Source organism: Lepisosteus platostomus, chromosome 27 (genome assembly GCF_059453375.1).
Source record: "Lepisosteus platostomus isolate fLepPlt1 chromosome 27, fLepPlt1.hap1, whole genome shotgun sequence".
Lineage (NCBI taxonomy): Eukaryota > Metazoa > Chordata > Actinopteri > Semionotiformes > Lepisosteidae > Lepisosteus > Lepisosteus platostomus.
The window spans coordinates 4681516-4708748 of record NC_142637.1 but is presented as its reverse complement, the minus strand read 5'-3'; the positions used below and the strand labels follow the sequence as shown (position 1 = coordinate 4708748).

The 27233-nt window shown below is 45.6% G+C and overlaps 2 protein-coding genes across 2 annotated transcripts; one reads left to right on the top strand and one right to left on the bottom strand.

Annotated features, from left to right (window-relative positions):
- Positions 1-73: 73 nt before the first annotated feature.
- Positions 74-18191, top strand: abhd8b (abhydrolase domain containing 8b). The gene is made up of 5 exons (XM_088621829.1): positions 74-461; positions 11048-11817; positions 11989-12159; positions 12585-12801; positions 13248-18191. The coding sequence occupies exons 2-5, from the start codon at positions 11057-11059 to the stop codon at positions 13476-13478; spliced, it is 1380 nt and encodes a 459-aa protein (XP_088477955.1). The 5' UTR covers positions 74-461; positions 11048-11056; the 3' UTR covers positions 13479-18191.
- A 42-nt stretch (positions 18192-18233) lies between these two features.
- ankle1 (ankyrin repeat and LEM domain containing 1) lies at positions 18234-26859 on the bottom strand. Its single transcript, XM_088621828.1, has 9 exons — positions 26516-26859; positions 25547-25699; positions 24620-24725; positions 24236-24362; positions 21511-24150; positions 21069-21231; positions 20167-20329; positions 19468-19600; positions 18234-18958 (listed from the first exon to the last, which is right to left on the bottom strand). The coding sequence occupies exons 1-9, from the start codon at positions 26578-26580 to the stop codon at positions 18786-18788; spliced, it is 3723 nt and encodes a 1240-aa protein (XP_088477954.1). The 5' UTR covers positions 26581-26859; the 3' UTR covers positions 18234-18785.
- Positions 26860-27233: the final 374 nt, after the last annotated feature.

The following is a 27233-nucleotide window of genomic DNA, read 5'->3' as shown; positions in this document are numbered from 1 at the left end:
ATCCTATAGGCTCACTGGCAGCGGCAGTGCCCCTGCCATTGGCGAGAATTGCCTTCAATCCAGGCAGGAGGGGGCCGGGATACGGGACTCTATGGCTGAAGAACACAGGGGCGAAGGGAGAGCGGCGATTCAGTCCCGTGTCTTATTATAAAGGATGGGGGATCGCTACACCATGTCCACTGGCGTGCCGGGAGGTGAGCGCTGGTTCAATCTCAGCGCATTGCATCTCCGTGGTAGCAGCGCCGCAACCGCATTCCTGTCAGATCTGGACATGTGAACCGAGTCCAAGATTTAAAAAAAAAAAACTAAAACAAGGATAGTGCAGCAGATTCCAATTAAAAGAGATTATTGGATTGGCTGCAACAGATTATAGCTTGTTTCATTCCACTACATAGGATTTGGGAAAGGTGGGCAACATTCCCAGTGTTTTTCAGCCGATCTTCACAGAAAAGGCAAACGAGGTAAGATCTGTTTTTCATTCATTCATTAAATATGCGTTTACTGCTTTGGTGTATTGTATTACAGAAGTGCGTACTCGTTGGAGATACTCTGCAGATCGTATTGCTGCAGCATGAAGGTGTGAAACGGGGATGTCACCTGCCTTCAATTAACGGATCTGATTTTCACTGACATGCACGGGTGTGCGTCTCGGCTTGTTATTTCTACGTCCATTTTGAAAGCTTTTGCGTGCTGTGAATAAACCGAAGTGGGTCTCTGAACACATGAAGTGTGACTTCGTCCTAAAATCGACCTGTCACGGTTTGAAATCCGTCTGGTCGTTTGCTGCACAGTCAGGCGGAATAACGCCACTGTCTTAGCGGAATGGTCTGTTTTCATGCGCTTCAGAAATCAAGGATTTCACGAGCTGACATATTACCCATTCATGCCAAATAAAAATATTTCAGGATACGGTTATGATTATGATTTTTATGAATTATGATTGTTAAAGAGAGCTGTCGACTTGTTATGCGACCTAGACGCATTTTGGATGTGCGATGTGCTGAATTTGCGACCCTGGATATCGGCATGAAACTAGTTAAATGTGACCCACTTTTTTTAATTATTGTAGGACAAATGCTAATTAACCAGTGCGCTCTCGCTCGATACGGAACAGTCGCGTACATTCATAAGGAGTATTTTAATCGTATTTTAAAAACCCAAAGATGCAGCTGTTACACATCGCAGCGAGGTCTGAAACATGCATGATCGATTCTGCATATGATGCTTTGATGAAACATACAGATACGCTAACACAGGACTGATATTACGGTCTCAGGCCATCAGCATCAGCAGTGATCGCAGGATGCTGTCGTTGGTATGTATCGGCAGCACCACGGAGAGCTGGGTGCCGTGGTAAACACAAATACCCCATCGGGGGGTGTTTATTAATGACCTCTTGACCACCTTGCCCCCTGCAGATATCGTATGTGCTTGGCTGTGCGATGCCACCTCTAATATGACGATTTGAATTCCCGTCGGGTCCGTCCGATTTCGGTGACCGCTTCGCTTTACGGTTGGACAGCCGAGGTCTTTCCGAGCCTAACAAGGCGAGCTCTGGGGTGCAATGCGGACCGTAGAGACCAGAACCCAACACTGTATATTCACATTTAAAATACAATAGAAATACGGGGTCGTATTTTTCTAAAATGTATGACCCAGAACTGCAAAATAACGTTGATCTCCGTAACGCCAACAGTATTCCTCTTGGGGAAACGGAATTTGCACAGACAAGCAGGTCAGGGCAGTGTTTCAGTTGACGGTTTCTATTAACAGAAACGAAGAGACCCGAGCAGAGATCAGCCATCGTGAATATTACGTTAGATTTCGGCATTTTCTCGGTAGGTCGTACTTCTTGAGATGGCTGCATTCTGTTACGTTCGTGAATTCGCCAGGAAAACTTCCCATTATCTGCGGCAGGTCCTGACGATGACATTTTTTTTTCTTGTTTAAATGTGGGTTCTTGAAAAATTAGAACCCTCTTTGACTTCACTGCCCATTGCCAAGACGGAGAACCCCGCATGAGAAACCCGACTTCAGTCGCACAAACTTATAATCTAACGGGAAGAACAGGCAAGCTGATGACCATACAGCTCAAAATAATTGTAACATGTCCAGCTTGAGCAGGTTCATCATTCTGTACCGCTGTCGGTACCCAGAGGTTGTCTTTTCCAAGTAGGTATGTGCACATCCTAGCATTTCCAGAACAAACCTAAATCAACAGGCAAGTGGCATTTTGTACATTTTTTTTAAAAAATTAAGGATATTTCCAGTGATCTGGCTCTTCTAAGAGACGTCTCAGCTGCAACACTGACATACAACAGCTGCCTGAAAGATTCCTTCTGTAGAAACGTGTCGCTTCTTAGCACGGCTACACTGTACAAAGCTGAAAATCAAAGCATGTCAGGTGTTGTTTCAGAAAGACTTAGAAAACAAACTGCATTCCATCTTCTTTTACTGACTGGATGGTGTCTTATGTTTCCACGTTTGCCAAACAAGGATTTCCTATTTTATAAGACACGGAGATATACTTATTGAGGCAGACAGTTTATACAATATGCCCTGCAGATTTTCAGAATGCATGTTATACTGCACATAGGAACCTGAATTATTTGACTGCTGTTGCTATTATTCAGGCAGGATAGAGAATGGAATTATGCATGGATTTGAACTCTTTCTCTTTTCAACCAACTCATCTTTCTTGTTGCCTTAATCGTATCATAAGATCTACAGTCATGTTCTGTAGAGAGCACCAAAGGCATGGTTGTTTTTTTTTTCTGTCCGCAAAACTTAAAATATCTGATGGATAAGGGGATTTGGCTTTGATCAGTTGCCTTCAAAAGCCTAATTATTACATGAATAAAACTCCATCCAAGATCTATTCTATAATCCTTGGATATACAAAGTTTGAGTTTTTTGGAAATACCACAAATAGTCAAGCCTGTTCTTGACTAATTAAAATATGATGATGGCAGATTACTGGTCTCCATTCACATGCCCAAGTTTCCATGTGTCAGATGTATAAAAAAGGGTTAAATGGAGAGAGAACTGCAGCCGTTCTGTGCTGTAGCACCCTGAGTCAGTAAGGCTGAGTGATGTCAGTCATTCTCTGGCCTGGATTCGCCTCCTGTACTGTTCTTGATCTCCGAGATGGCTTTGAGGCGGTTTCCCAGCCAGGTCCCCTGTGGTGCACTCAGAAACTGCAGATTGATCACAGTAACCTTCAGTCCATCGCTCTGAACAATTTGAAGGAGGCTGGCTTTCAAATTATAAATATAATACCCAGTGGAATCTTAATGCACAAACTGAAGGACTGCCAAAAGCGGGAGGTTATCAGACTCATGTTTGTTTTGCTTGTCGTGCTTTTTTTTGTTTTTTGGGGCCATAAACAATTCTTCAGCGTCAGCATTATTATTCCCAGACCTGTCTTGAGCTGAGCAGTCCCTTGGCATGGAGACTCCCCTCATACTGTGTGGCTGTGATCATGGGTGGAATTGTAGAACGTGCAGTCGTCTGCGCGGTAGTGACGAATTGGCTTGGCCAGTTGGACCCTAACGTTTGCCTGTAGATCTCATCTACAAGAATTTACCATTCATCCACCATTATTTTCTAACCTCTTCATCCAATTCTGGATCATGGTGGAGACGCAGCCTATGCAGGCAAGCAACGGGAACAACACATCCTGGACAGGATGCCAGTCCATTGCAGGAATTTAACATTCATTAACTGCACTAAAAGGCATCCATCACTGTTGGTTCACATCCTACATTTTGTACAATTTGAGCATAATGATATTTAATCCTTGTGCACTTTCAGGTCAGCGTAATATGATTTTCAATCAGTAGCATCTGTTCCTAATAGTGCTCTAATGATAAACTGAGATAAACAATAATGAGGTTAGGTCTGTCCCAGAGATCAGTACCTTGCAATTCACATTCACTACCAGTAGCCTCACATCCTGATGTTTTACAGATAACCAAGCATTCTACACTGTGGCAAATCAAAGATACGTGGCAGTCTTAAAGCCAACAGAACTTGCAATTACATCTAATTGCACATGTATATGTCACTGTAGGACAGTCCTAGGGAACAGCATGGTGGGGCAGTGGTGAGCATTGCTGTCTTGCAGCTCTGGGGCCCTGGGTTTGATTCCCAGGATGCAATCTGCATGCAGTTCGTTTTCCTCGTGTTTGCATACATTTCCTCCAGGTGCTCCAGTTTTCCCCCCACAGCCCAAAGACATACCAGTAGGTTAACTGGCTGGGTTTGTCTGCCCTGTGAGGGGCTGGCATCCCATCCAGAGTGTACCCTGCCCTGTGCCCATTGCTTGCCAGGACAGGCTCCGACTCCCCCATGACCCTGAATTGGAAGAAACAGTTAGAAAATGGATGAATGTTCACTCCTTTGTGAAAAATCAGCTGGTTGTGTCAGTGGGTCACTTTAGTATAACACCTTTTTTGAAGTCAGCACAAGACTGCGAGAGAAATTCATGCCATGCACCAACAAGGCCCATGTGCTTTTACTGAATACACAACTAAATCATTTACCCTCAGAGAGCACCAGTAAAATATTGATCCTACTATTGGTTTTCAGTACATTAATTAACCTTAGTGTGCAGAGCAAACCCTTTCTCAGCATGAGCACTTATCTTTAATATGCATCAGCATGGATTCTTTTGTTTCAAGAAATTGGAATAGAAACTTTGCTTCAAAGACTGACCTTCCACCATTAGGGAAAATAAAATCTCAAAGTCGAAGTCTGTTTTGCGTTATGAATTACTCTTTCAGCTTGCCTTGCAAGAGCAGTAAGATCTCTTTCATCCCACCCCACTTGCACAAACACTAGCCAAGATAGCACTTAATGGGAAAATCCCTTAATGAGTCAAGGCTGCAGTATTTCAATGGGTTTTTAAATGTAACAATGAGAATCCTCATTATAGCGATCTAGGAGCCAGATTGCTTTTCATGTCAATGTGGATGATGGGACGGGATCGAGCTGTGCTTTGAAACGGTGCCATGGGATATCCTATTTAACATTTAATTGGCAAAAGAGTGCTTTTTATAGCTGGGGGCAACGCATCCCAGGGGACAATCCTGAAACACTCTCTCAACAGGGAATAGGAGCACTTAGATGAAATCTGGTGCACTTCAAAAATGAGCATTCCTCAGAGGATCTTGGTAAACTGTTTGGTACCAATAATCTCGCAGCATGTTCTGTGGAAACAAGGTTCACTAGACAGTCAATATTTATAGTCTAGGGAGGATAGATACAAGAAGCAGTCGGGGGTCAGGGGGATGTTTCTGTCCAGGCAGCTCTGAGATCTGACTGTCTCGCTGCACTGCATTAATAACAATGAGCCTAAGGAATCAGACAGGCGATACGAGGAGAGACAGCCAAAACAGGTAATGAAGAAAATAATTGCTGCAAGCTTGAATGGGTCGGGCCCTAAAAGTTGCTTAAATGTTTTCTCTGTTTTGACAATTGGAACACTGCTATTCAAAAAATGTTTCCAGAAATTGCTGGTAGGGATTAGGGCTTTTTTCAGGTGGTCCCTGGTTCAAACCCTGGCTTTACTACAGAGCTTCCTATGGTGCGGTACATGTCTGTATGGGAGAAATTGGCTCTCATTTCAGTGCCTTTTCATTCCATGTCACTGTTTTTCTTGTCTAAAGCCCAATGAGGAGACCTTCACTCTGCTCAGAGTTTGTTTTGTATGCAGCTCTGAATATTATTAATAATTTAGGGACATCTTTTCTGTGGCTTTTAAATAATGAATAAAGCTGGAGCACGGGTTGTAGGAAGCTGCAGTGAAAGAGAGAAGAGGCTGGGAAGACATTTTCTGAAATGGCACACAGTGACTGACAGGTCTCTTCAGTGCCATGCAGAACTGTATGCATTGGTCTCTGTCTGAGAGGGGCTTTGCTGTGAGGGGACTGTGCATAAAATATTTACAGTACAGATAAAATGCAACTTTAAAATTGCAGAGTAGCTTAAGAAGCAAGGCTGTTCCAGCATTCACAGACTGCTACTGAATGTCTGCAACCTGACCACCAGCTGGTCATTGCCTACCCATGCAATATGCCTGAATAAAGGCCAAACAATCTGGCACAAAAGGCATGCACAGGAAGGGTCTTGTAATCAAATGAGTTGCATGAATTGAATCAGGTCAGAAACCAGGTCTACTGTGCGTCTGCATCTTGTTGCTGGTTGTCAAAGCAACACCTTTGCAAACTTTTATGATAATATGCATAGTCTACATTGTCAAAGCCAATACCCTCACTTCCTTCAAGAAACAGTTGGAGTACCAAAAAATACAAGATGAGCTGCAAGGGTATACAAGAGAGGAAGCTGTTCTCATGTTCTTATTTTGGTAGTTCAAAGGTTTGTAAGAGGATACAGAACCAACATTGTGCCAGTCTAAACTGCAGCTAACATCTTACACTTTCCAGTCAGAAATACCAGATTAATGCCACAGGGTGATGTTGTAGAGATGTGGAACTGGTTGCAATTGGAGAAAAGGATTCTTTAAAACATTCTTTATCCTACAGCCAGTGATCACAAGGGCATCTCAATTTCTAGATTGTTTAAATCTCCGGAGTCTAGTTTTAAGGTAACTGAATCTTGGAATGGAGCTCTTTACACCCTCACTAGTTATTAACTTGCACATCTTGCATCCACCCAGGTGGAACCTGCATGTGTCTCAGGCCACCTGAGTGAAAGGAAGAGTGCAGGAGAGGGAAGGAGAGCCATGTTCAGATGCTTTAGTATCCGTCTTGAGTGCGAGCCTCCGTGCAAAATCCTTCTATACCCATCGATACCTGGTCAGTCTAATAGAGCAGGCTCCCTGATTTCATTGTATCCTGTAGCACTGTTCTACAGCCAGGAGATCACCAGTTCCAATCCAGGCTGTGCCACGTGTTTTGATTGAATTGCAGAGATTGGGCTGGGACAGGGTTAAGGGGAGGTCATTGATCTGCCACTGAGCAGAGACTCCAGGGGCTAATCAGACATAATATCAAGTATATTGGTGACAGATAAGCTCAATAGACATTGGTAGAGTATTTGCAAGTGTCTCTTCAATTTGTACAGATCTATATATTGTGCTGAATATTAAATGCTCTTTTTTTTCTACTAACTGATAAAAGAAAATGATCCCAATTGTGCACTAAACAAAAAAGTGCGATAATGTAGTATCTGTAACAGAAATACAATTCTGCTGTTCTGATAAAGTGAAATTTAAAACCAGAGCTCGGGATCTTCAAGGTAAATTTCTCCCATCAGGATTCAGGATCTTGATGTTCTGAACTTGAACTGTTGGGAACATTCTGTAAAAATAAAGTAGTTTGACAGAGCACCCAGTCAGTAATTAGCAGTTATGTGGGATGACAGAAGTATTGTACCAGTTGTAGTATCCTATGGAGAGCCATGTAAACTGAACACTTCAGGAGGCACATTTGTCCGTTGTCAAGGTAATTGAAAAAAAATGAAGTCAACATGGTACAATTACAGATTCCATTGAACAACTTGACAATTTAATAATGGACTTCAAAGTGCAAGGCTCTGCATTTCAAAATATCCCCTCACTCCCAGTGGGAGGATTGGGTTGCTGAACAGTAATGTCTGTTTCTGCATCTTGAAAGCATTTCAGGTGTCCAGGCATATGCCTGGCATATCTGCAGGCCCCTCTCTCTGCACTGCATTAGTAACACTGACCCCAGCAATTCAGATGGGTGATGCGAGGAGAGACGCAGCCAAAACAGGTAATGAATAAAACAATTAGCACACGCTTGAATCTGATCAAAAACAGTAACCGAGTTGGTTGTGTCCAACCTGGCATCTGAAGTTTTCTGCATGCTTCCTTTATAGCCTGTAAATTTATGAAAAAGTGAAGTGCTATTTTGTAAGAGGTAGACTCTTATGATGGCAAATTAATTTTTTTGGGTGGTCAGATTTATCCATCCTTTAGTGGTGCATAATATCCCTGGGCATTTCTCAAAAAGTGTACGGGTGTTACCCTGGTGTCCTGGCCAAATATCCCCCTGGCCTTTACCCATCAATGCCTCCTAATAATCCCCATCTCTGAACTGACCTCATCACTCTGCTCTCCTCCCCACTGAGCGCTGGTGTGCGGGGAGTATACTGGAGCACGCTGGCTGTCGTCGCATCATCCAGGTGGGGCTACACACTGGGGGTGGTGGAGGGGATCCCCATTACCTGTAAACCACTTTGAGTGGAGTGTCCAGAAAATATATATAATGATTCCTTACACTTATAATCTGCACTGCTTGAAGCAGAAATTAAACACTGGTAAACATTAGATATACACAACGAAATATTTTTCCTCTAACCTTGTAGAGTGATTGAATACAGCGTAGACATATGTATGTTATACCATTGCATATCTTGGAGGACTGTGAGGTTTTCTTCTAGGAAGGAAGTAAATGTTTTAGAAAGGAAAGAGTTGGAAGAGGAAAACCAAATAAAGAAAACAACTTGACATCATCAATGACTGGAAAAATATGTAAGAAATATGGAGGCGTAGAGCAGAGCATGTTATGTAATGACTAACGTCTTTGACAGCCTCCAATCTGTTACGCAAATGGCATTTCTACATACTGTATTCAGTGCGTATGACATAGAACACTATTCTGAGACTGCTGGGGTATACGATGAGGCATTAATCTACGTAGTTTATTTGGCACAGTTGCCAGAGCTCTTATTTGGGTAGGGTTGTATTAATTCCGCTTGAAACTGATTTTTCCTATAAAGACAGTAGTTCTTTGTTCTGTTTTGTACGTTTGCTGCTTGCTATAAAATATTGATTGAAGACTAAGCCTGGCTTTGAAACCTTCTGCATAAAAAGTTCTGTCTCCTCTTGGGCTGCACTCTGACGGTTGCACAGGCATCTTTAATGGGTCTAGACTCCAGTTAAGATCAAACAACTCCAGTTTCGACTCAATAAGGCTGTTAAGAGCACAGTGGAATAAAAATGAGAATTGTGACATCATAATAACATCACTGTATTAACCCTTTACAATTTCTTGCATTAGGAATTATCTTTTCGCATATCCATAAGGACTGAGACTGAATAGGACTGGGAGATTAACTGATTTCTGGGTAGTTTGTTCTATTATAATGAATATTTTAGGGGGGCAAGTGTGTATGTATGGAGTGGTGGTTGTATTTGTCTTGTTCAAAATTACAGGCACTTATTCTGTTTAAGTATTGCTTAAAATCATGGGTTTGAACAGATCCAGGCACTAAAAGAACCAAATACAACAGAACAACTTTATGTACAAAATGCATCCAACCAGAACAAATATACAATGAATACCACGGACCAGAACAAAAATACACTGGACTACCACAGACGAGTTTAACACTATTTAAATATATCCCATTACGTTTGTAAGCTTGTAATGGACTGAGCTTCTCTTTGTAGGTCAGACAGAAAAACCCGTATAAGGATCTCTGCAAAGCTCTCGTCTAATCGACAGGACTGTCACTCTCCTCCCAGCCCAGAGGAAGTTCTCTGCTTGTGAAGGGATGAGTGGGGCAGGGGAGTGAGCAGAGATGAATACTGTCACTCCACGGGACTGGGAGACGCACATACTTTTAATCTGCTCTAAAAGCAGCTTGCGCGCCTTTAGAAACATTCAGGTTGTAGATGCAGTTGTTCAAAACAAATTTGAATCATTTGCAATTTGGGAAGGAGTTGAGTGGGATAGTTCTTTGTTTACCTGCCAAATCCTCTGTATTACGTGGAGACATTTCACTCCCTCCCCCAGCAAAGACAGTGCTGAGAGCTGATTTAAAGACACAGTGCTGTTATGGATTACTGATCTGCTAATACTTTAGATGTTTGGCCGACGGCTGTCTAGTTCATCCTGAGTTTAATGTAGACAATTCACTGTGCGCTACACCCAGGAAGGAGTGTGGTGGGGAAAAAAACCCTTTCCACTCCCTAATCTACTATTGAAACAAGCAAATAAAAATGTCTGCCTGCATTAAATATATTAAATTGTGGTTTAATGTAATAAGCAGTCTTATTTATAAAGCACTATCCTAAACCCAAGGACCTTGTACATAATAAAAAATAAAACGAGAATCTATGAGAAGCTGTAAGATACTCATACATAGTCCCCAGTAAAAACGTTAATTTTAAATTTAGATTTTAAAAAATCAAAGTGTCTTAGGAAGGACCTTCCATAAAAAGGGAGCAGTGACAGAAAACACACAGTCACGAAGGAGTTCAGAAGTGTGTGATGCAGCCCCATTATTCAGAGCAGTAACAAAACCACCATATTGAATATGTGACTTTACAGGCAACGAACAAAGTGATTTAAGAGTAGAAGTAATGAGATGCCAATATCTGGTGTGAGGTAGAAGTCCAGTTGTAGAATTCTAGATATCAAGCCTTGATGTTATGAATGCATGACTCAATCACTCGGCATCAGCCATCGAGAGAAATTGCCTAATGCGGCTAATATTTTTAAAATAAAAAAAGAGGATCAAATAAAACTCCCAAATTCTGGACACCTGAATGGGACAACCATCCACCCTCGCTGTGAAACTCTCCATCTTTTCCAGCTGACATTTGCTGCCCACCAGTACAACTTCTGTTTTGTCACAATGTTTTGCTTTCAGAAATTCAATATCAACCATGGTGTTCATGGAAATACCTGCTGCACAACTTGTACTTATTTGCTCGTGCGTCATATGACAGTGACTAGTGAGCAGGAAGGGCCGCATCATGTCACGATTGGTGCAAACTCATGCTCTCGCCCGTGGCGAAACCAGGGGTTTGCAACAACGTGGTGACTTACAGTACTTTCACAGTTCACGCTGTTGTGCTTAATTAGGAATTTGTGATTTTTTTCTATGCTAATTAATTTTTGTTACCGGGATTTAATAACGGGTCTGAGAAATTGGGACTGCAGTTCCGCTTAAGTACAGAAAACGCATCTTCTACTGTTCTCCCCGGTGGTTTCAGTAGCTCAAAGCCGGCTGGGTTAAAGTGTCTTGAGCGAGGAAATGCCTGTGTTTGCAGGTGCACACCATGCTGACGAGCATCACCGAAGGGATCCTCTGCTGCCTGACCGGGAAGTCCGCCAATGTGGTGGTGCCCATCGAGAGCTCGGAGCCCAGCGACGGCTACGAGTTTGTGGAGGTCAAGCCGGGGAGGGTGCTGAGGGTCAGGCACATTGTCCCAGAGAGGGGGCCCGTCCCGGAGGAGGAGCTGTCCGCGCCGGAGCCCGGGCGGGGAGGCCGCGTGCACTGCAAGCGCAAGATCACCGTCTACCGCAACGGGCAGCTGGTCATCGAGAACCTGGGCGACGTGGTGCGCTCCGAGATCCTGCACTGCCAGAACGGCAACACTGAGCCCAGCAGCACCGTGGAGGTGGAGCTCTCCGACTACAACAGCGCCGCCACCTCCGCCCTCGCCCCCGAGCCCAAAGCCGCCGCCGCCGCCGCCGCCGCCACCACCCCCGGGCCGCAGCGGCGGCGCCGGCGCAAGCCCAAGCGAACGGTGGCGATCGACTGCGAGCGCAAGATCTCCAGCTGCAAGGGCACGCACGCGGACGTGGCGCTGTTCTTCATCCACGGCGTGGGCGGCTCGCTGGACATCTGGGGCAGCCAGCTAGACTTCTTCTCCCGCCTGGGGTACGAGGTCATTGCCCCCGATCTCGCGGGCCACGGGGCCAGCTCTGCGCCCCAGATTGCTGCCGCCTACACCTTCTACGCGCTGGCCGAGGACATGCGCACCCTCTTCAAGCGCTACGCCCGCCGCCGAAACATCCTCATTGGACACTCCTATGGGTTAGTGTGTCGATGGGCCGCGTGTGCCTCACGGTGTTAGATTTATGTGTACTGTCCTGTGTGTAAGATACTGCTGAGAGAAAATCTGCTCTTCTAAGAGTCTTCCCATCTTCTCGATTTACACCAGCTTTTTTTAGGATGCTCCTTACGACTTTGTCGATCTTGTTCCAGGGTGTCGTTCTGCACCTTCCTGGCCCATGAGTATCCAGAGCAGGTCCACAAGGTGGTGATGATCAACGGGGGAGGGCCCACAGCGCTGGAGCCCAGCCTGTGCTCCATCTTCAACCTCCCCACCTGCGTACTCCACTGCCTGTCCCCGTGCTTGGCCTGGAGCTTCCTGAAGTAAGAGACAAATCCGTCCCATTTGTTCCACCTGGATTCCCAGTTCTGGTCCTGGTGACCACACACCCACTGGTTTTCAATGCAATCATCCTTAATTAGGTAATTGAAGCTTTATGTGATGTAAGATGTTACTTCATCTGAATATTTACATTTTGCTTCTAGTCACACTTTTGGGATTTTATTGCACTTACAGAATACAACAGTTAAAGCTCCAATTTATTAAGTCAATGAAGGGTTTGATTGTGTATCTAAGAGCCTGTCCTTAAATTAAAACCAACAGGTGTGTGAGTCACCAGAAACAGGCCTGGGAACCACTGATCTAGATAAAAGGAAAAATACGTGTACCTTTTCCGTAAAGATGAGGCCCCCCAGGCAAAGCAAATGACTGAGACTGGCGAAGAATACAAGGTGTTGCTCTGTTTCAGAGCGGGGTTTGCCCGTCAAGGTGCCAAGGAGAAACAGCTGCTCAAGGAGGGCAATGCCTTCAACGTTTCATCTTTCGTGCTGCGGGCCATGATGAGTGGGCAGTACTGGCCGGAGGGCGACGAGGTTTACCATGCTGAGCTCACTGTGCCCATCCTGTTGGTGCATGGCATGCATGACAAGTTTGTGCCCATTGAGGAGGATCAGCGCATGGCAGAGGTAGGAAACCATGTGCCATTTGTGTATGAGATTTCTAACATACGCTTCATCAAACAGTTTTGGAATCATGGTTCATAAGACATGAATGGCCAATATTCTATGTGCTGTGGTTGTCAAACCACATGTAAAACCAAGGTTAAAATAAGATTACAATATCCCTTCTTATACAGTACATCAGACACTGAGTTTAGCAAGCCGTAGTTTATAAATGCTTTAGCAGATGGTCTTGCATTCACACAATAAAATATTGAATGTCATTAAACAAAGTGAATATTATGAACAGGGTTCTGTATTTTGCAATGGAAGCAATGTTTGGAAAAGGAATCTTTTGGGGTTCTCGTGTCATTGTTAAATTCTTTTGAGTTTTACTTTGTTGCTCTCTGAAAACTAAAGACATGCAGCAGACTGGCTGTGTTTTCACTCACCTGCCTCACTGTCCCTTGCAGATCCTCCTGATCGCTTTCCTGAAGGTGATCGATGAGGGCAGTCACATGGTGATGATGGAGTGTCCCGAGACTGTCAACACCCTTCTGCACGAGTTCTTCCTGTGGGAGCCCGATCTCCCTCCCAGTGAATCCCCGCCCAGCCAGGACAATACCCCACCCCTGGACAACACGTCTCCTCCCACCACCGACAAGAACCCACCCCCTCCAGAGAGCCAGAAACAGAACAAGTAACCAATGGGAGCCTTTTTTTTGCAACCAAAGTGAACCAATTCAAAGGCTTGTCCCAAGGCTGGCTGCAGTGGGCACTGTCTTCCCACAGGCTGAAAGCTATTTTTAAGGAGGCAAGGGGGCCACTAGGGGCTCCAAGCTTGAGCTGGACCAGGCATCTGGACCTTGAAGTGCTCAGCAAAGAAAGGAGGAACTTGCGAGAATCGGAGGAAATTAGGAATGGTAAAAGTCAAGGCAGCTATGGAGATGATGGTTTGCTTGTTCTATACCACACATCCCAAAGACCTTTTTTTGCCACTGGATCATGTCTTTCCTTCCAGAGTGAACTAGAGTTCAAATATAAGGACTGCTGTCCTTAAGGACCATGCTGATATTTTCCAAGTCATCGGCGAACAAGTTTAGCTTTTTTTCGGGCCTCTCCTCTGTGAAGAGGAATACAATCACCTCCGCTATATTAAACAGGTGTATGTAGTTTTAAGAAGGGCCAGATCAAAGGGGCAGATGTGACCTCTTCTGTTGGCTTATAAATGTTTTCTTCTGCAGGTTACACAGCTTACTAATATTCCATCTCCCCCCCCAAAAGCAGCAGTCTCACAACATGCAAGAAGGAAGGCACATGTCAATACGTTGAATATTGTCAAATATGTTTGTCTATTTTTTTATTATTATTAGCAGAACAGGAGACAGACCAATCCAACTACTCAGGCCACCCTGCCTGGTCTTAAGAAAACACAATCCTGCCCAGCACACAGCAAATAAACTACTTATTGCTCGGGAACAGTACGTTAATCTCTACTGCCCCACACCCGTTGCTGATAAACCACTAGCTAAGCCAGCCAGCCCACCCTAATTCTGCACCCTTTTCAATGTCAGAATGGATTTCAGTGACTCGATGACTAGGCACGCGTATGTCTTAACCTCAGTCCGTGTCGTTTTCTAATTGAAAGGAACAGTGCAGAAAGTTTCGATAACAGCCTTGAATTCAAGGTGTAAAGTTCTAAACACTATTTAAAATAAATTCTTCCCATGGAGATCACTGACACTTGCGACTTTCACAAGACACTAGTTCAAGGTAGAACAGGGGGCTCACAACCCAAGATCATAGGGTCCGTGAGCTGTGATTCATTTTCTGTCTCTTGAAATGAACAGCTGAAGGCTGTGAATAAGGGGTACACTGATCCAGGTTGAATCCTAACTGGATCACTTTAAAACTCCTCTTTAGTAAAGACCTACTAAGGACTTAAGGCTAGGCAGAAAACTAGCTGAAGTCCAGAAACAGAAGACTGGACTTGAGACCCTCGAGCTATAAAAATACCCAAAGATCGGTGCCATGGGGAAAGTCATCATCACTGTTCCAAATTCAATTGTCCGACAATCAACCTGGGTAACAAATACTGCACAGCAGAAACAGGAAAAGAGTTAAATTTGCCTCAATGCATTAACCTGTGAATGCACATAGTCCACGTGGGGCTTGGAGAGGCATTGCTGACGAAGAGTCAAGTGTGTTGATGCAGAAATAAGAGACAAGCAGATCTTTCCTCCTCGGCTTGTTCCTGAAACGGAAGAGCTTTGCAAAAACGAGAAGCTAAAAATATTCGTAAAAAAACAATCTGTGTTGTTTGTGCCAGGTTTGTGGTTCAAGATGTTTTATATTAAAAATATATATAATAACCACATATGTAATCCTACAGGGGACACTAGAAACACTATCTACTTGAACATTATTTAACGAGACCGAGTTATAGTTCCTTCTCCAGAAAAAACCCTCTAAACCTTTTATCTCAAGACTGCTGTCCTAATAACGTTTCCCTAACCACCCACTAATGACAAAAAAGTGTCAGTCCCTGTACCAATTATTTTTTAATAACCAGATAAATGGAATGGCCACTCCTGCTGGATTATGTGACAGGTCTTTCATTTTGTTTTCTAATTATAACTCTTTCCCACTTCAACTGCCAAACAACCAAAGCATCTACTACTAACATTTGGGCACCTTGCCGAACATACTCACTGTATCCAAAATTCAAGGTAACTTTGTCGCCATACAAAAAAAACAATTCACAGTAATACATACACAAGTCCTTATGTACCAAATTCATTTAACTCCTTAAGGAAATTCTATGCACTTGCAGGGAAAACACCTGCTTTCTGTACAGGACTGAACCTGCCTGGGCAAGCCCAACCTTGTGCATGTAGATTAATTTCTGGTGTCCCTTGTGTGTGTCTTATAATGGATCATTGTGTTAAGCAATGTCAGTGTACTGTACTGTATATAGCTTTGCTTTTACCTCCATGTATCCTGTAGCTCCTCTAACTTCCATTACGGACAGGCAGCGAGTTCAGTGAGTTCTTTCAGGAGCCCCTCCTGTCCTTTAGACTGTTATTCAAGCAGCCAGTGAGGATAAACAACTCTGCCATGCTTCACAGACATGTAGACAGCCACCTGGGTTTCTTCAAGCTACAGTGTACTTTTAGACTAGTGAAAGCAATACGTCATATTACAACACGAATTAACCAAAGCTACACTTCAAAACAGTGTCCCTTTGAGGTGTGATCAGCATTTCATTGACAGATTTCCATCTTCTCCCCTACAGAGACCTTCACAGAGTATAAAGCACAGCATTTAGGCTCAGTGCAGTAGGAGTTGATGACTTGGGATGGGTTACACGATTCTGAATGGACTGATTTAGCCAAAAGCAGCTAGAATAGGTAGCTTGTCCCTGGTCCAAAGGTTCACAAAGCTGTATTTAAACAACTAAACAATGCTGTGGATTTTTGTGGTACAGTGGAATCAGCAATAAGTGTTTAGGAGATCCAATATATTGACAATCAAAAGATACAGCTGAGAGAAAAATTAAGCAAAATAATTTAGGGAATAATGCTGATGGTTGAAACGGCAATTCATATTTCAAAAGAATATTTAATTTAAAACAGGAAGCGAATTTTAAAATTCTCACATTACTGCCATAAAAAATGGCATAAGGCTCAACATCTGTGAGTGTACTGTATTCAATTAACTATCTGACAGACATGGCCAGTTAAGGATCTCTGTGGCTTCTTTTGTAAAAACAAGTTTAATCGGCTGGGCTTTAATTCTACACTAAATGCATGTTCCAGTCAACATTCTGAAGCCTTCTGACTGGCAACATCAACAGCCTGAAAAAGAAATTTTTTTCTTCAGACAAGATTGAACTGTAATCCGTGCATCTCATTAGGAATCAGTAGATCCCTAGATTCCAATTTGAACAATTAGATTTGAAAAATCTGTAAAATCTGAACCACCTCACTTCCTACTGTTGTAAGGTTATCTGGTCTTCTATCAAGGATGGGTTTTATATGGAATATTTCATCAGCCCAATGTATACTTACAAAGTGGGTTCAAGGAGCTCCGATTTAACTAGTGAGTCCTCACAATATATTGTCTCATAATGAGAAATTGTGACTGTTTTAGTAAGGAGGAAGCACAAGCTGTTCATTGCATAGTTAAAAGTCTGATCCTGGGTGGCGTGAGCAGTATCGTTATGGACCTTCGGTCCAAAATTGATATAATGACCTCCCACCAAAATTATTTTCTTCTTGAATGTTTCAAGCCTATAAAAAAAAACATTGCCCATAGTAATATTAACAAAACACAGCACTTTAGGTCACGAAAGGACATTTTTTACAAAGTTTAACTCCATTCAGAAATTGTAGAACATAAAAAGGGACAATTGGTCAATTTTGACCTGTTCATTAATTATTGCAATCCATAACTCAAGATTAAAAAAACAAGGCCTACAATCTACTGTCAAGATTCCCCCTCCTAAACTAGATCCCACTTCATGTACAAGAAATGCTCTTTTGACATATGGCAACATTTTATATAACATCACAAGCTGTCTAACAGCGATACGAGATGAGAACACTAGGTATTACAAATTGTTACAATTGAAAATTAAGTTTTAAAGTCTTGTCACATCCTGCTTCCAAGGACTGTTTTGCATCACTGTGTAATAATCATGACTTTTAAAACCAGCAGCAGCTCAATCACGGAAAACTGTGGACACGATTCGTCAGAATCCAGAACGAAAAGGACCTGAAAACCTGCTGGTTCCTTTATTGGTTAAACTGGGTGTTTTAAAGAGACAATCTTGATCAGATCCATGTACAGTGCACACCTCTGCTTCTCCTTAACCCAGTGTTTCCCAATCCTGGTGACCCAAACACCTGCTGGTTTTCATTCCATCCCACCTTAATTAGATAGCCACAGACTTAATGGGTCTAAAAAGTTGCTTCATCGGAATAGATGCATTTTGTTTCTGATCACAAGCTTGGGATTTTATTTCACTTACAAAACAACATTTAAAGCTCTACCATGTTTAAGAGATGGAAACAAACAGTTCAGATTAACCTCATTATTAAGACAATGTGGAGTTTGATTGTGTGACTGAACCAACAGTGTAACTGAACTAAAACCAACAGGTGTGTGGGTCACCAGGACCAGGACTGGGAGCCAGTGTCTTAACCTTTACAATCGATCAGTACCACAGTGTGGCACCTCCATGTGGTTAAAAAATGTAAATGTTGGTAGCAGCTAATCATAAAGACTGTCTTCAAAACACTTGCGTTTAAAGATATGCTGGCTCTGCCAGCAGTTTAAGAACAAAAGACAACTCATTATACAATGTGACGTGCAATAGTGCCATTTCCAGCAGTGAAATAAAGCATATATTCTCATTCTGTGTGCTGGTGTGTCGAAAAATGAACCAACAACACAGCTCAGTTTTGATTTTTTTTTCCCCCCAATATGAACATCACTAGAGAAAAGCATAACAGCACATGTACTAAGAAAAATAAAAGAGAAAAGTCCAGTTTCATAATGCTTATACACTTCATGGCTCAACGAAACAGCTAGTATCCAGAACAAGTCAGCACCGTTAAATCCTAGGTCTGTGTTGATCAGTCTATTAAAAACGGATGATTCCAGGATATCATCATCATCATCAGCCACACAGTGCTTTTGAAGTTGAGAAAGTATTTTTTTTCAGTACACCCTTCATTCATTTCCCAAATTCAATGCTCTCTGACTCTACCATCCCTCTGACTTCACCAGTTACAGATAAGTGCTCATCTCAGCCAGGTGTCAGCAAGGTAGCAGGGGGTGTCCTGGGGGGGTCAGACAGATACCTGCTCTCCCCTGTTCATTAATTTTCAGCAACGCTGACTCAGGCCCCAGCAATCCAGGTGTCTTCCTGCAGGCAGAGGCTGGGGGGGAAGGGGGGGTATGGGAGACTCCAGCTCGCCAGGTGTGCCCCCCCCCGCCCCAGATGCTCACCTGCCCACGCGGAGATCGGCGGGGCGCAGCTGCCTCTCGCCCTCGGCCAGGAAGATCTGCATGGTGCGGTGCAGCAGGCGCACGCCCAGGTCACGCCTGCGTTTCATGGGCCACGTCGCCACCACCCCATAATAGTCTCCCCGCTTCTGATTGGTCAGCATCTTCAACCCTGGCACAGAGGACAGAGCTCTCAGAACCGGCACCATGGGAAAGGAAATAGAGGAGGAGGGAGGGGAATCATACTTCCTGTGCAGCAATCGCAAAGAACATCTGCAAACTGGAACATCAAAATTATTTATAAAGGAAGTATTAACAGAACATTTGTTCTAACATTTCATTCTACCTGAAGGAGAAACCAAACAGTGCATAATGATGGAATATGGCCAGGGTGAGTGTGTAAAATGCTTTATAAAAGCATGTCTCATGTCTACAGTATATGGACAAATAGATATCTTTATAGCATTACAAATGTGGGATTATGACTGAATGCTTCTAAATCACAACTCCTGCCAAAACAGACTGCTTTAGAATCAGTTTAAAGGGATGCAACATGACTAAACTTAAACACTGAAAACCAGAGGCACCAAGGACTTCAGCTTGGCCAGTTAAATTCACGTGGGGAAACATTTCGAAACACTGTGCGCAGCGGACGAAAGGCAGGAAAACGGCCTCCCTCACCGATGGCGTCCACCATGCAGGCCTCGCGGGTATAAGCCTCCACTGGGATGACGTTCTGGAAGCAGTGCAGGGAGATCACGCCCTGCCCGGTGGCCCAGACCTGGAGGATGTGCTGCACCTTGGAGCAAAGCTTCTGCAGGAGCGAAACAGGAAGCCGGGAGCCGTCGAGACTCGGCTATCACAAAGATATCGCGATCTGTGGCACACAATTTACCCCATTCCCCCCACCCCCAAAATTGACATGGCTGGAGAGGGCGGTCTGGAAAGCACACAGATATATTTTCCTCAAATTAAAAGGGTAATGGTCATTAGCATGACAAAGTGAGCATTAACCAGTCATTAACGTACAATTAGAATGCGCAAGAAAAACATCCTGCAGAGATCAGGCTGCTTAAATCATCTCAGTAACACAATCAGGCTGAACTAGGAGTCTGTCTGAACTTCCTCGGGGCTCCTGGCTGTGAGCCGAGACAAAGACAATCGTCATTTCCGAAGAGGATGGGTATGTGCTGATAAACAACTGGCAATTTGAAAGGCATCAAAAGTTCTACAAAACGCAACACAAAGGGGTTTGCACGGTTTCTTTCACCTTGGACAAAGCCAGTGCTCTGCTACAAACTTCCAAGTCAGAATAGGATCATTTACGGTGGTGGAGCTGCTCGCTGGTGCTTCCGTTTCGAAGAGCTGCGCGGGTCTCACCTTGGACGTCTTGTCTCCCCTGTAGTAATCCAGCGCCTCGTACAGGTGGCTGTAGGGCCGGGAGCGCTTGCCCTTGCCCACGTAGAAGATGGCGCTGACGAAGACCCGGAAGCACTCCGCGGGGCTCAGCGAGGGGCTGCGTGCCGGCAGGTTCTTTGTCACCCTGACAGGAAGGGGAGGAGTCAGGGCTCGTGTGGAGCTGCAGCGTGCAAATGGAGCAGGAGCACATGCAGCTGATGTGTGGTGAGCGTTCTGGCGCACTATGGCTGCCGTCGCATCATCCAGGTGGATGCTGCACATTGGTGGTGGTGGAGGGGAGTCCCCATTACCTGTAAAGCGCTTTGAGTGGAGTGTCCAGAATAGCACTATATAAGTGTAAGCAATTATTATTAATTATTATTACACCTCTCCTTTACAGCGATGGCCGCTGAGGAGACACCATGGTTTAATACTCTTAAGAACAAGGCCTGCAGAGCTGTCTGTGCTCAACAATGCTAGCCCAGACAGACGATCCTCCCTGCCTCCTTACAAAACAAACCGTGCCTCTGATAGCTGTAAAATACTGCTTATCTGGGGGGGTTGGGGCAGGAAGACACAAGCTCTTTGCTTCTGTCAATTCAACAGATCTGGAAGAAAACCCATTTGTTCCAGAAGAGCTACAAGAGGTCATTAACTCACACGGGTGCAACACAAGCCTTCTGCAGTGACCTGAAGAGGAGAGGTCAGGAAATGATAAGAGTGGAGCCCAAATCAATGAAATGATCAAGCGATTGTTTATCCGTGACGTCTGTTAGCATCAGAAACGAGCATTCTTGTCTATACCCAGAGAAAGAGGAAATACTTTTGGTCTTCAAGTCAGCTAGCTCGGATAAATGAACGAGCCACCCCAAAAGCACACTAACCTCGGGTCCAGCAGCAAGTAATTGAAACTGGACTTGACCACCCCCTCTCGCCACTTCCTGTTCTGGTCAGGCTGGTCGAACTGCTGACAGAGGGCCAGTTCATCTGCATGGCACTCAGGCAGCTGGAAGGTGTGCAGGCTGACGGCCAGCTCTTGGCTGTAGCCTGCAAATATACGTGAGCATTAATTGGCAGACCCACGCATTATTTACACACAATGGGAAAAAAGACCCATTACATAAGTGGCTTTAATAGTTTTGGTTGTGCAATGACGACATTTGAAAAACACAAAAATAACGTAATTTTCTGAATTTTGGACCTCCTGCAGCTTTTTATAGGAAAGCTGCAGATTTCCCCACGAATAAATAGCAAATAAAAATGTGTCTATTGCAGTTAAAATACAGTATTTACTTGCCTGAAAAAGAAATATAACTGAGATCTTACCTGGGTTATTCTTGGGTTGCCTCACATAGCTGTCACTCTTCAAACGTTTCAGCTGCTGCAAATACAGAGGTCGGGTGGTTTTATTGATGGGACCAGGGTCCTCTCCCAGTTCTTTGAGCCTGCGGCGAAGCTCTCTGTCCGACAGGCCACGAATCTCAGTGGAGACCTCGTTTTGGGGCAGGCGGTTCTCCTTATCCTTGGTTGGGCTGGCCTGAAAGGATCTCCAGTTGTATAACACCGTGTCTTCACTGGTGGTTGTATCGCACTCGGCCTCACTGGAGATTAGGGTGCTGTTGGCTGTAGGAGGCACATGGCACTCTATCAACGTGTGGCCCTGCTCTGTATCAGTGTAGAGGTACTCTATGGGCTCATCTGCATCAACCATCAGGGGCCGCCCCCCTGGAGTATAGGAGAGATCCGCCAGTCTCTCAGCTTGGTGACGCGCAGAGAGCCGACTGATGCTGTACCTGGGGGTGTAACCAGAGCCTGGTGTTAATGGTGCCCTCCTCTGCGTCTCTGGGGATTTGTGACTGGACAAAAACGCCATCTGCTTCTCTGTTGACGAAGTATGCTTCACTTGAGGGTTGCTGGAATCCAGGTCACCAGTCATGCAAGACTGCTGCCTTTGACACCTCTCTGTAGGACGCGGACGTTCATCTGCTACCCACCATCCATCCCGACCGAGTCCTGACTTGACCCCCTCTCCACCTGAACTCGAGAGATCATCAGTCATGAAATCCTCTGCCCCTGGAAGCACTTCAGGAGCCGTCTCCTCCTGAGGACCCGCCGAACAGCCATTACTGCTCTTTCCAAGAATCACAGTGTCCGCAAGACTGCCCGAGAGAATCACAGTGTCCGCAAGACTGCCCGAGAGAATCACAGTGTCTGCCTGACTGACCCCTCGATCCAAACTGCTCGGATTTCCTTCACCCACTGGAGTGTTGGTCTGACAATCTTGGGTGCTTTGAAGTGCAGCAACTAGGAGACTGTCCTCTTTCCCATCAGTCACAGAACAAGACCTGGGGCCGCCTTTGGCAGCTGCGCTATCGTCGTGCCTCTTGGGGTTGCGGCGACAAAGCCGCACAGGTATGGGTAAGGTGTCGTCAAAAAGGGAGGAGGATGAAGGGGAGGCACTGGAGCTGCTGTTGGTCCTGAGGAAACAGCGGCTCTGTCTGGACTTGGTCCTCCCTGTTACGAAGGGGCTTGGCACTAGGGGGCGCTCTTCCTCTGCTGCAGGGAGGGCTTTGCTTGCAGAGCAAAGCCTCGGAGAGATCAGGTCATCCCTCGTCGGCTCATTGCCCTTCCCTGGGCAACTGTGTCTTTCAACTTCGGTTGGGTCTGCGGAGGTAGGGTCTGCAATGCCTTCCTGTACCCCAGCTCCATGGTCACGCAGGGGAATTTTAGAGGATAACATCCAGGCGTTCAGCATTGCCCTCAAAGCTGCCTCCTCCTGGTCGAGGATAGGAGAGGTTATGCTCCTCTGAACAGGAACAGTTGCCATAGTGGGGCTGCACGGGCTCTGACCCAACTCATAAACCACCGATCCATTACCCAACAAACAACTCTCATTGGAGTTTCCCTGCCTGCTTACTTCCCGAAGCGATGGAGATTTACTCAGTGTATTTCCTAACTCTGCTGAAGTGGTCTTTAGCTCTGAAAAGGAGCTTGGTGCCATCTCCTGACGGGGGGCCCCTCGAGGATTTCTGTCCTGTGCCGTGTCCGTGTCCTCCTCCTCTTCTACTGAAGCCAGCCTGTGGTGGAAGGAGGCCTCCACTGCACTAGTGTAGGGCTCACTATCGCAGCTGCTGTACTGGCTGCTGCTGCTGCAGCTGGAGCTGGAGCTGCGAGGTGGTGGGGGCTGAACAGGAGGCACCGGTTCCACCTCCTCTGGCTCTCCACCTTCCTCCTCTCCAGCCGAGGGCCAGAATCCCACCTGCGTCTTATCCAGATCAGCGCCGGCACTGTCCGAGCCTCGGGAAAACACAAAGACGTGATCCGGAGAGGTCACATCGATCCCCTGAGAGCTCAAGACGTTTGCCAAGCGGTCCGCGTCCAGGAATTCCGGGTATTCCGAGGGATCAAAAGTAACGTCGGCCATGGGACGGCCTTCCTCAGCTGCGGGCCGCAGGGGAGACGTCGGGGCAGACGCAGGGAAATACTCGTTCACCTGCTTGAAACTCACACTTTTCCGGCTTGCACGGCGGCTAGCGCACATGGGTGTGTCCACAGGCTCGGGACTGCGAGACGGGGATTCCGACGAGCCCTCTGGAAACGAGCACAGCTCCCCTTCCTGGGGCTGGAGCGAACAAGCGGAGAGAGGAACGTGCTCCTGCAGCGCTGGCAGGATCGCACCGAGGGCTTTTCCACCTGCCGTTGAAATCCGAGTGTGGCTCCAGTCCTGGCTGAAAGGCCCACGCAGCTGGGAAAAGTCAGGCTGTCCCGATAGACGACACCCACCCCCCCAGCTGGGTCTGGTGGAAATTGCCGACAGGTTCAGACAACTAGAATCACGCAAGGACCTCCGAGTGCTACTTAGTGGTCCATCACCACAGTCGCTGAGCAAAGACAGGTTGTGGCTCATAGATGTGCAGTTGTCCCCAATAGCGAAACTGTCTCTGCTGGTTTCACCGTCATAAAAAGCTGCAAGGGATAAGAATAAAAAGATCAGACCAAGGAAACAAAGAGGTATGAAACTTCTTCTGAATGCAATTCAAGAAACTCTTACAGTATTCATATCTGAGCAGGTCTTCCTTTTCTGGCTGCAACAGACTGTAAGACTGGTACTCCTGCAGAAGCTGGGCGCACTTTCGGTTGTCCTGCTGCTTGGCCAGGTCAGCAGCCCTGTTCCCATCCTGTAGAGAAACAGACCTGCTCTCAGGACACAGAACTGTCTCCTTCATAAGTACTACTCAAAGCAGCTCAACAATGAGGGACAAAGGTTAATTATCAAAAAACAAAAGTCTGTAGCAAACCAGAGCAGGACCAAAAGAGAAAGCAAACACACTATCAAGGTCTAACCCCTTATTGCATGCCGCATGCATGTTCAGCTTAAGTGGAAATACTGCTCTAGTAAATTTAATCATATGAAGGTTATAAGACTGGTGCTTACCTGGTCTTTAAGACTGGGGTCTCCTCCGTTCTGCAGCAGAAGCCTGAGATTCTGGTAGCAACCCCATAGTGCAGCTATATGCAAGGGTGTCAGGTCATCCACAGACCTGTGAGACAACCTGCCTTCATTCACATTTTTCTACAGCAAGAACCACAGGAAACAACACACATATCTGTAATAATGATCGAAACCCCCAAGGTTTTCAATGGCCAGAGACTCAAGAGCTCCACAGGGGGATGCAACCCAGTGCTGGGGCTCAAAAATATCAAAAGCCAAGAGCCAGGGACCAGCACATAGCTTCCTAGACTCATGGAACCTCAGAAGGTTCCCCCGTGGAGTCCTGGTGAAAAACAGGATTCCCAGAGGCCTGCTGTCCAAGAATGAGACACTCTTCCTCCACGATAACAGGGGAGGATGTAGCCAGAGACACAAACAGATGGGAATCTAGCAACCTATAACAGGACAAGCCTGCCAGGCTCTGAGGTGAGAAGGGCAGAGCTGGGCTCCTGGCCTTGGACTTTGTTAGATGTTCAATGCAGAGGTGAAGTGCTAAACTTGGCTACATTCAGGCTGGAAGGGAAGTGACCCCGGCGAAAAACTCGCGGTCCCTCAAAAAAAAAAAACAACAGTTTGTCCAGCAAATGCATCTTGTGCATCTGAAAACACGGATCCAGGCCCTGAAATGAGCACGCACCAAAACGTAAAAACACATTGCTTTTAAAGGACAAGAAACCGGCTTGCAATACATGCAATACCGACACGCAATAAATGAAATGGAAGACTACTGCGTGCAAAGACACAGAAAACGATATAAAGGAAAGGTCCCATGGACAAAAAGGCACACGTTCATTTCTCCGTTCATGAGCGCAGAACGCGAACCTTTCGCGAACGGGAGGCAGGTTGTGGCTGGACCGGGGCAGGGCTCACCTGACGTTGGGGTCGGCGCCGTGCTGCAGGAGGAGCCTCAGGCAGCGGATCCGCTTCTCCGTCTCCTTCCCGGAGGCCAGGTGCACAGCGGCCGCCCCCTTCTGCAGGACCAGGCTGGGGTCGGCCCCCTGCACGAGCAGCGCCTCCACCTGCCTGGGCACAGCACAGCACAGCACAGCCGGTCAGGGATCTGCCACCCCTCCCGGACAGAGCCCCTGCTCCAACCGGAGCTACACAACAGCTCCAAGACTGGTCAGAGAGCAGAGCCTGAACAAGTCCGTTTTCAAACCACTTCTTCCCATCCAGGGTCCCTGCTTTCACCCAGTTTTAATATATTATTTAATACTAATACACTGTACTATTGCATACTTAATGTATTGCTATTTGATACCAATACGCTATTTAAGACGTTTCCTTTGGGAACATGTCTAGACTTGTCTGTTTTACAACACAAGGCATGCACGCCATCAAAACGTCTCGCAACTTTTTCCCCCAAAACATCAGACAACCGAACGCAGATCAAAGCTCTGAACACAGTTCTGAAGTGGTTCCTTTCTTGTGGCGCCCGGGAACCTTGAACTGGGTTCGGCTGCCACAAAAAAAAATACAGCTAACTCATCCGAACCCTGCGGGAGCTGAACACCGTCTCAGTAAAAGCGGAGAGAAACTTCACATTAACTTTTTTTTTTGCAGCGACGCGATTTGATTTGTTGTTGTTCTTTCTTGGCGTGTTTTTTGTTTTTCTTTACTGGCTAATGCTTTTACTACCCGCAAAACGACGATTATTATTGCACGATGGAAATTGCACGAAAAACGGAACACAATTTCGTTCCTACAAGCATGCATACAAAAGCATGCAACGTAAGGGTGCTTACAGTGTTTACCTGGCTTCTATAGCAGTATGTAGAAAACATACGCGGTTTACATGCAACACTGCTGTACTACGCGTACCAATTAGTGTAGTCTTACCTAGGATCTCCAACATTCACGGCCTTACACAGCCGCTCGGCCAATTCTTCGTGATTGAAACTCATGGCCGGGCTCTTGCACGTTCGTTCAGCCTCATTTCACTTTTTTGTGTGTGCGTGGTTGCTGCCTTGTTCAGCTTCATGAGCGAAGCCTTAAAAAAGTATCGGTGTTGTCTTTACACTGTTTATATCTGCAAGTGTCGCCGTTCTTCATTTCCGAGCCCGGGCCATCTTCCTAATCACTTTGTTATTGAACTTCCCTCCCTCGCCGCCTCCTTCCTGTGCGTTTCGCACAGAGTGACCGTGTTCCCACCCCGCGCTTGGTGATCATTGGTGCAGCCGAGCCAGTCCCTCTGGAAGGGAGAACAACGGGGTTACAATTTCCCTTTTGCGTGGTCGTGTCTCCGATATTCCGAGTGCATCTGCTTGCAAAACGAGTAAAACAGCAAAAACACGCATCTCCTGTAAGAAAAAAAAGTCGTGTTTGCTAAAACACGGGATAATGTGAGACACACGTATGCCGACTTTAGTGTGTGCACTGCATGCAATAGAGTACACTACTCGTTATATGACTGAATTAACTGCCGTTTTGAATTAGCCGGACACATTTGTCAACACTTACGATGTATGCAGAATGATCACTGTCTATAAAATAAAATTGGAATAATTTTATAGCCGACTAGTTATCTTATAGGTGACTCGAGCGATACGACAGTTAC

Coding starts and splice junctions, on each gene's coding strand:
- abhd8b (XM_088621829.1), top strand. CDS start 11,057: ATGCTGACGAGCATCACCGAAGGGATCCTCTGCTGCCTGACCGGGAAG. Junction 12,160..12,584: donor TTGGCCTGGAGCTTCCTGAA/GTAAGAGACAAA, acceptor GCTCTGTTTCAG/AGCGGGGTTTGCCCGTCAAG. Junction 12,802..13,247: donor AGGATCAGCGCATGGCAGAG/GTAGGAAACCAT, acceptor TGTCCCTTGCAG/ATCCTCCTGATCGCTTTCCT.
- ankle1 (XM_088621828.1), bottom strand. CDS start 26,580: ATGAGTTTCAATCACGAAGAATTGGCCGAGCGGCTGTGTAAGGCCGTG. Junction 25,700..26,515: donor GTGAATGTTGGAGATCCTAG/GTAAGACTACAC, acceptor TGCTGTGCCCAG/GCAGGTGGAGGCGCTGCTCG. Junction 19,601..20,166: donor GGGGAGACAAGACGTCCAAG/GTGAGACCCGCG, acceptor TCGCTCCTGCAG/AAGCTTTGCTCCAAGGTGCA.